The sequence below is a fragment of the Salmo salar genome, chromosome 17, assembly GCF_965601325.2.
Source record: "Salmo salar chromosome 17, fSalSal1, whole genome shotgun sequence".
Lineage (NCBI taxonomy): Eukaryota > Metazoa > Chordata > Actinopteri > Salmoniformes > Salmonidae > Salmo > Salmo salar.
Window position 1 is genome coordinate 48,876,237 of NC_138307.1, and position 9,104 is coordinate 48,885,340.

At 44.4% G+C, this 9,104-nt stretch overlaps 1 protein-coding gene across 4 annotated transcripts; it reads right to left on the reverse strand.

Moving 5' to 3' along the window:
• Positions 1-25: 25 nt before the first annotated feature.
• svopl (SVOP-like) lies at positions 26-8,951 on the reverse strand. 4 transcript variants are annotated; one of them, XM_014152858.2, is made up of 16 exons: positions 8,787-8,951; positions 7,539-7,697; positions 7,328-7,419; positions 7,114-7,212; positions 6,939-7,010; positions 6,689-6,813; positions 6,494-6,557; positions 6,290-6,415; positions 5,956-6,084; positions 5,689-5,762; positions 5,265-5,464; positions 881-992; positions 674-755; positions 466-555; positions 222-335; positions 26-109 (listed from the first exon to the last, which is right to left on the reverse strand). In XM_014152858.2, the coding sequence occupies exons 2-16, from the start codon at positions 7,690-7,692 to the stop codon at positions 98-100; spliced, it is 1,545 nt and encodes a 514-aa protein (XP_014008333.1). In that variant the 5' UTR covers positions 7,693-7,697; positions 8,787-8,951; the 3' UTR covers positions 26-97. The 4 variants fall into 4 exon arrangements, with proteins under 4 accessions (XP_014008333.1, XP_014008331.1, XP_014008334.1 ...); XM_014152856.3 differs by having other exon boundaries at positions 7,539-7,704; XM_014152859.3 differs by lacking the exon at positions 8,787-8,951 and adding an exon at positions 8,407-8,620.
• Positions 8,952-9,104: the final 153 nt, after the last annotated feature.

Here is a 9,104-nt window from a genome sequence, read left to right on the forward strand (position 1 = left end):
GATCATTTAAAACACAAAAAGACAGTTGTCAAGGTATACAACTTTTAATGCGTAAATATACAATGACATGAATGTGTTGAGAATCACACGCACACAGTCAGGAACTTTGCTGTGAAGAGAAAAAAAGTGAATCGAATGAAATAAAGTAACAAAACCATGACTTGTATATCCCACATAGAGTATTATCTTAATGTCACACAATAACACAGACAGTGTCGTACCAGTAGTGCTCGTCCCTTTGTCTCGATAGGCAGTAGAAAGGCTCCAACAGCACAAAGCACACAGGCCACACTAAATGGCAGCAAAGCTAAAATCACTGAATGTGACATCAACACCTACAACACACACAGTCAAACATTAATAGAGACCCACATTGAACAATAAACACTTGTAACACACATTCACATATTAATACAAATAATACACACAATCATCAGCCAACATGAACAACACACAGTCACAGACCTGTGCTATGAAGGGGGCGATCATGCCTCCGATGCGGCTAAAAGAAGTGCAGAACCCCATCCCGAGAGAACGCACTGCGGTCGGGTACACCTGAGAGACCGAAGGAGTCATCAGGCACATGGTATACACATGAGAGAGGTCTGTACAATACATTGTTATACACTAACAGTAAATCTACGGATGGAATGTAAAAGTCGTGTCCACATACCTCCGCAGTATAAATATAAACCACATTGAAATTCATGGAGACCAGAGACCTAATCAAGAACAGCAGAATGGTAAAACCAAACCTAGAAAGAGAGAGAGCGAGAGAGTGAATCTGATGAACAAAATTATTGATACTGTATTTGAAATTGATGACAAAATAAAACAGTCAAATAACTACGCCCCCATCCCAAGTGTTTACAGTGCATACATAGTAGAGCAAACGTTGACCAGCATGAAGAACAAGGCTGCCATGAGCTCCAGCAGAACCATGCTCAACTTCCTCCCAAACACGTTCAACAGGCATATATTCAGAGGGATGACTGGAGACAGACAGAGAGAGACAGAGTGCGAGCACAAAAACGAATCAGACTTACACACGAATAGTACTATTATTCAGATAGCAAAACAAAAGAGAGTGAATCTGACCACAACTCTACGCCCACTCACACATGCATGTGTAACAGGGTTTCCATTTGACACTGTAGACATATGTATTTCTACTGGTTGGCTGAATTTACATATCAATAAGGTGTTATGCCATTGGTTACGCTTGCAGAGATACCGAACGTAAATTCCTTCCAGTCTGATATTGACATGCAAGCGGTAGGTCATGTTCTGAAATACTATATTCTATTTTCATATTTACAATGCGTACGAGTTCACTATGTCCTGATGTGTGTGTGTGTGTGTGTGTGTGTGTGTGTGTGTGATATATATATATACACAGTTGAAGTCGGAAGTTTACATACACCTTAGCCAAATACATTTAAACTCAGTTTTTCACAATTCCTGACATTTAATCCTAGTAAAAATTCCTGTCTTACGTCAGTTAGGATCACCACTTTATTTTAAGAATGTGAAATGTCAGAATAATAGTAGAGAGAATGATTTATTTCAGGTTTTATTTCTTTCATCACATTCCCAGTGGGTCAGAAGTTTACATACACTCAATTAGTATTTGGTAGCTTTGCCTTTAAATTGTTTCACTTGGGTCAAACGTTTCTGGTAGCCTTCCACAAGCTTCCCACAATAAGTTGGGTGAATTTTGGCCCATTCCTCCTGACAGAGCTGGGGTAACTGAGTCAGGTTTGTAGGCCTCCTTGCTCGCACACACTTTTTCAGTTCTGCCCACAAATGTTCTATAGGATTGAGGTCAGGGCTTTGTGATGGCCACTCCAATACCTTGACTTTGTTGTCCTTAAGCCATTTTGCCACAACTTTGGAAGTATGGTTGGGATCATTGTCCATTTGGAAGACCCATTTGCAACCAAGCTTTAACTTCCTGACTGATGTCTTGAGATGTTGCTTCAACATGTCCAGATAGTTTTCCTTCTCATGATGCCATCTATTTTGTGAAGTGCACCAGTCCCTCCTGCAGCAAAGCACCCCCACAACATGATGCTGCCACCCCCGTGCGTCACGGTTGGGATGGTGTTCTTTGGCTTGTAAGCCTTTTCCCCCCTTTTTCCTTCAAACATAACGATGGTCATTATGGCCAAACAGTTCTATTTTTGGTTCATCAGACCAGAGGACATTTCTCCAAAAAGTACAATCTTTGTCCCCATGTGCAGTTGAAAACCATAGTCTGGCTTTTATGACAGTTTTGGAGCAATGGCTTCTTCTTTGCTGAGCGGCCTTTCAGGTTATGTCAATATAGGACTCTTTTTACTGTGGATATATATACTTTTATACCTGTTTCCTCCAGCATCTTCAAAATGTCCTTTGCCGTTGTTCTAGGTTTGATTTGCACTTCTCGCACCAAAGTACGTTCATCTCTAGGAGACAGAACGAGTTTCCTTCCTGAGCAGCATGACGGCTGCGTGGTCCCACGGTGTTTAAACTTGCGTACTATTGTTTGTACAGATGAACGTGGTACCTTCAGGCGTTTGGAATTTGCTCCCAAGGATGAACCAGACTTGTGGAGGTCTACGATTTTTTTTCTGAAGTCTTGGCTGATTTCCTTCGATTTTCCCATGATGTCAATCAAAGAGGCACTGAGTTTGAAGGTAGGCCTTGAAATACATCCACAGGTACACCTCCTATTGACTCAAATTATGTCAATTAGCCTATCAGAAGCTTCTAAAGCCATGACATCATTTTCTGGAATTTTCCAAGCAGTTGAAAGGCACAGTCAACTTAGTGTATGTAAACTTCTGACCCACTGGAATTGTGATACAGTGAATTATAAGTGAAACAATCTGTCTGTAAACAATTGTTGAAAAAATTACTTGTGTCATGCACAAAGTAGATGTCCTAACCGACTTGCCAGAACTAGAAATGTGTGGTGGTTGAAAAACGAGTTTTAATGACTCCAACCTAAGTGTTGTAAACTTCCGACTTCAACTGTATATATATATACACTGCTCAAAAAAATAAAGGGAACACTTAAACAACACATCCTAGATCTGAATGAAAGAAATAATCTTATTAAATACTTCTTTCTTTACATAGTTGAATGTGCTGACAAAATCACACAAAATTAATCAATGGAAATCCAATTTATCAACCCATGGAGGTCTGGATTTGGAGTCACACTCAAAATTAAAGTGGAAAACCACACTACAGGCTGATCCAACTTTGATGTAATGTCCTTAAAACAAGTCAAAATGAGGCTCAGTAGTGTGTGTGGCCTCCACGTGCCTGTATGACCTCCCTACAACGCCTGGGCGTGCTCCTGATGAGGTGGCGGATGGTCTCCTGAGGGATCTCCTCCCAGACCTGGACTAAAGCATCCGCCAACTCCTGGACAGTCTGTTGGTGGATGGACCGAGACATGATGTCCCAGATGTGCTCAATTGGATTCAGGTCTGGGGAACGGGCGGGCCAGTCCATAGCATCAATGCCTTCCTCTTGCAGGAACTGCTGTCACACTCCAGCCACATGAGGTCTAGCATGGTCTTGCATTAGGAGGATCCCAGGGCCAACCGCACCAGCATATGGTCTCACAAGGGGTCTGAGGATCTCATCTCGGTACCTAATGGCAGTCAGGCTACCTCTGGTGAGCACATGGAGGGCTGTGCGGCCCCCCAAAGAAATGCCACCCCACACCATGACTGACCCACCGCCAAACCGGTCATGCTGGAGGATGTTGCAGGCAGCAGAACATTCTCCACGGCGTCTCCAGACTCTGTCACGTCTGTCACATGTGCTCAGTGTGAACCTGCTTCATCTGTGAAGAGCACAGGGCGCCAGTGGCGAATTTGCCAATCTTGGTGTTCTCTGGCAAATGCCAAACGTCCTGCACGGTGTTGGGCTGTAAGCACAACCCCCACCTGTGGACGTCGGGCCCTCATACCACCCTCATGGAGTCTGTTTCTGACCGTTTGAGCAGACACATGCACATTTGTGGCCTGCTGGAGGTCATTTTGCAGGGCTCTGGCAGTGCTTCTCCTGCTCCTCCTTGCACAAAGGCGGAGGTAGCGGTCCTGCTGCTGGGTTGTTGCCCTCCTATGGCCTCCTCCACGTCTCCTGATGTACTGGCCTGTCTCCTGGTAGTGCCTCCATGCTCTGGACACTACGCTGACAGACACAGCAAACCTTCTTGCCACAGCTCGCATTGATGTGCCATCCTGGATGAGCTGCACTACCTGAGCCACTTGTGTGGGTTGTAGACTCCGTCTCATGCTACCACTAGAGTGAAAGCACCGCCAGCATTCAAAAGTGACCAAAACATCAGCCAGGAAGCATAGGAACTGAGAAGTGGTCTGTGGTCACCACCTGCACAACCACTCCTTTATTGGGGGTGTCTTGCTAATTGCCTATAATTTCCACCTGTTGTCTATTCCATTTGCACAACAGCATGTGAAATTTATTGTCAATCAGTGTTGCTTCCTAAGTGGACAGTTTGATTTCACAGAAGTGTGATTGACTTGGAGTTACATTGTGTTGTTTAAGTGTTCCCTTAATTTTTTTGAGCAGTATATATATATATATATATATATATATATTTTTTTTTTTTTATTTTTTTTTTACCTTTATTTAACTAGGCAAGTCAGTTAAGAACAAATTCTTATTTTCAATGACAACCTAGGAACAGTGGGTTAACTGCCTTGTTCAGGGGCAGAATATAGTGCCTGTTAGATATTTGGGGCATCCTGGGATGTGCTTTTGTATGTTATTGCTGTAAGAGCGAGTTAGCTAGCATGCTCTAATTGTATGTTATTGCTGTAAGAGCGAGTTAGCTAGCATGCTCTAATTGTATGTTATTGCTGTAAGAGCGAGTTAGCTAGCATGCTCTAATAGTATGTTATTGCTGTAAGAGCGAGTTAGCTAGCATGCTCTAATTGTAATGGTTGCATTAGCTCCCTGCTAATTCACAGTTATTTCCATGCTAACAGACAAATCATGAATCTACAGCCATCAACATACTGTCTTCCTGCACATCTAATGTGCTTCCTTGTGTCTATTGTCAGAATAAACACCAATCAACTGGGACCGCTGGCTGGGTATTCCTTTCTTTAAAAACAACGCAAGAGAGTTACTAAGAACGATCTGTTACACTGGTACCGAGACCAATCTTATTGTCTTCACTGGACATGTGTTACACATGCACGCGTACACCCATAGTTCTCCACCTCCAACCCCTCACTCACGGGCGACCTCCCCTAGACAGCTGATGAGGAGGGTCTGGTAGTCGCTAAAGCCGAAGGGGATGCAGTAGCACAACCCGTCCTCTGGGTGGCTGTGTTTCTGCTGGTGCTCTGCGTCAGCGTCCGTCACACACAGCAGGTTCTTCTCCAGCAGCTCAGAGCTGCTCAACACAGAGCCATAGTAGGAGAAGGACGCCACAAACCTAGACACACATAAATGAATAAAACAACCACACACACAGTTACAGCTTCACAGCGCAAAGCTGCAGTAAGAAAATGACAAACCTAGAGCACACGTATAGATGTTGAAAAATAGAATGTCATACACCCTTCCACACCACGCCGTCCTCACACACTCAAATACAAACAGGGAAGTACTCTTAGGTTGGAAGAGTAGGAGGAGAAGGAAAAGTGTATGGGGCATTACCATGAGTACCACAGTAGTAGGGAGGTACTCCTGAATGCTGGACTGACCAGGAGGCGCCAACTGCCCCTGTCTTTCTGAAACACATACACCACAGAGACATCAACACACACACACACACACACACACACACACACACACACACACACACACACACACACACACACACACACACACACACACACACACACACACACACACACACACACACACACACACACACACACACACACACACACACACACACACACACACACACACCCAACTCACCACCACAGGTTCCATGAGCCTCCCTGGTGGCATGGAGGCCCTGTTCATCCTGGCGATACGCTGGAGAGTTTCCACGGCAGCCTGCACGTTCCCTGCTGACACGTTGTAGCGAGCCGACTCCGGGATAAGCTACAGATACATGGGAACACCAGGAAAGTTAACCAGGAAGAGAGTGTCAGAGAGGCTAGTCTCAACACTATTCTGAAGTTGGGGAGTCATGAGGAGAGAAGGGGGGTGGAGGGGATAGAGAAGGAGTAGGGAAGGAGAGGGTCAGAGAGTGAGGGGCGTGTCAAAGAGAGATGCTGCTGAGACTCAGAGGAGGCGGGACTCCAACCTGGAAGAGGAGGAGGAGGATGACACTGGGGATGACGGACAGGCGGATCATCCAACGCCAGCCCAGCGTTGGAACCACAGTCATACCCAGCAGGATGATGAGCATGGAGCCTACCATCCAGAAGATCTAAAGGGGAAGACAAAACCAAAGCTGAAACAACTGTGATGATGATGATGATGGCTAAGTGAGGCTATGGTGACTTACTGAGGCGAGAGGTAGCAGGTAGGATCTGTAGCTAGCAGGGATAAACTCGGTCTTTAGGACAAACCTAGGAGAAAGGAGAGTGACATCAGTAACAATGTGTCACAGAACAAGGAACTAGGTGTGTCTGTGTGTGTGCCTCTCTGTGTGTGTGTGTGTGTGTGTGTGTGTTGATGTGTGTGTGTGTGTCAGTCTTACCCCTGGGAGCACCCGGCCACGCCACAGCCCACCATTAGGCGAAGGAAGATGAACCATCCGTAGGACGGAGAGAAGGAGGTGAGCAGGGAGAAATACGCTGCCCACAAAGAACCCCCAAACACCACCTAGATAGATTGATAGACTGTCAGACACATCTACACATTCATTCTGACACAGACTGTTAAAACCAATAAAAACAGTTCCGGAAGATGATCTTTAATTCATCACATAAACCTGTAAGGGGACATACCTTCCAGCGTCCATATCTATCAGCCACGTATCCACTCAGCACTCCACACACCATGAACCCTGCAAACACCATCTGAGACAGACAGAGACAGACAGGAAGTTATATCATATACATGTTTAATAGGTACTACCACATATTTAAATGTAGCTGCATGCTCATTGGTGTATTTCCGCACCGTGGAGACCAGAGCCACCTCCCAGTCGTCCAGATGCCACTCACAGCGGATCTCAGGAGACACCACGGCCAGCAACATGATCTCCATGGCCTCCGCTATCTACAATAAATACATGCATGCTTATACGCTTGTGCACATCCTTTATCAAGAGTCTTTTCACTTACATACTGACAGACAAATAGACAGACAGCTAGACACACACACAGACACTCACGCTGGCACTGCCCATGATGATGAACAACAGAACATGGAAGCGACCGAAGCCGATGGTCTCCACCGCTTCCTCCACACTGTACGTCTGCGGCTCTGAAACACAAAGTCAAAGTTCAATTCCCACACACTTCACCCCCCCCCCCCCCCATTATCCCTTCCCAGCACATGACCAAACACTCTACCCCACTGAGTGGTTTATGAGCGGCGCTCACCTTTGACCTCTTGGTGTGGGTTGTTGACCTCTTGGTAAGGGCTGTTGACCTCTTGGTGATGGTTATTGACCTCCATCTCCACTTCCTCTAGCTGGATGGCACTAACCAGCTGAGTCTTCATGGAGGACCTCCTCAGTCTCCCTACACTGCCCATTGACACTGCAGTCTACACCATTACCATACTATTAATATAATATCTTATGCACAGACAGAGCTATGGATGCAAGGACCCATGAGATCAAAATTATAGCTTTAATAATGTTTTGAGGCTATACAGTTTGTTCACAATTACATTGTTTTTAACAACGGAGTTAAACAAGCATATTTTGAGTTCTGAGGGGGTCAGTTGAATTTAGCTCATGAAGCATGTCAAAGTTATATTCTTTAAGAATCAATTCGTTTTAAAGTGCAAAAATATAAGTAGAAATCACAAATTGTCCCTTTAATATTATTACAGATAACATGTCCTGCCAAAAACCTACCACAACATATAACATCGTCACCTGGCCATACTGTAACATAACCAACAACATTAAGTCTACCTGGCAACTAGCTCTCAAGAACACAAGGGGGCCCAAGCGGGTTTACAGCTTCCCTCTCTTGGATTCTCAGTTGAACATAATGGACCACAGCTGACTCCATGTTAACTACAATCCCGACACTCTGTATTAACGTTTAGAACCGCTAAAATAAACCCACAACTACAAATATTCGGCAAAGTTTTCAATAAAAAAAAAAAAGAATCTACTGAACGTTATCATACATTGAGCAGCGCATAGACTTATTATGCGAAGTTAACCGCACATCAATAATAATGCACAAAGTAAACTATGCGGTAAATCACACCACTGCGGGGAATCACTGTTACCTGCTCTTTGTGATGAATTCGCAACTTTATTGAAGAAGGCTATCTTTGTAATGAAGAATAACTTTTCATATATTGGCCATCTTGAGAATCAATTGCAACGGAGAAACTCGGCCAGTTCTGCCCACCTTGGGACAGGTAAATCAGGAAGTTGATGACAACACGTTTTCAGGTTCCGCCTAACAACGTCTGTAACTACATATGCTAATTCACATATTGTAAATGGAAATAAACAACCCTATTCAAACCAATCTCGGTTTCCCATAAGTAAAATGATCCCGAAAGTTTGCCACTTCCTTTTCTGTCCACGATATATTATATTCAAACAGGACTACCCAATGAGAATTACTACTTGCCTTGGACATAAATATATTTTAGCCTACCTGGTATTGTTGAGATAGATTGGGTGGAAGGATATCTGCCGGTGAGAGCAAAGCTACAGGGGAGAGGTTGGGTTGCAGATTATGGGTTGACAATAGTTTTCAGGCATTATTCAGTCAGGTTTATCCTGTTGTTTCTCTCAGTCTGTGTGTGTGTGTGTGTGTGTGTGTTGGAAGGGACAAAAGGGTTAGGTATCAGTTATCAGAATTGGGAAGGAGGTGCAAAACTAAACAGAAGGACTTCTGTTCCACAGCTGCACTCACCTGTAAACCTTAGCTAATCTTTACAACAACAACAAAGGTACCAGCAACTAAAATACT

Excerpts from the sequence above, each read along its gene's own strand:
- svopl (XM_014152858.2), bottom strand. The coding sequence starts at position 7,692 with ATGGGCAGTGTAGGGAGACTGAGGAGGTCCTCCATGAAGACTCAGCTG. Across the intron at positions 6,085-6,289 it reads TCCTCCTCCTCCTCTTCCAG|CTTATCCCGGAGTCGGCTCG; the intron begins GTTGGAGTCCCG and ends ATGTATCTGTAG. Across the intron at positions 556-673 it reads TTTATATTTATACTGCGGAG|GTGTACCCGACCGCAGTGCG; the intron begins GTATGTGGACAC and ends TCGGTCTCTCAG.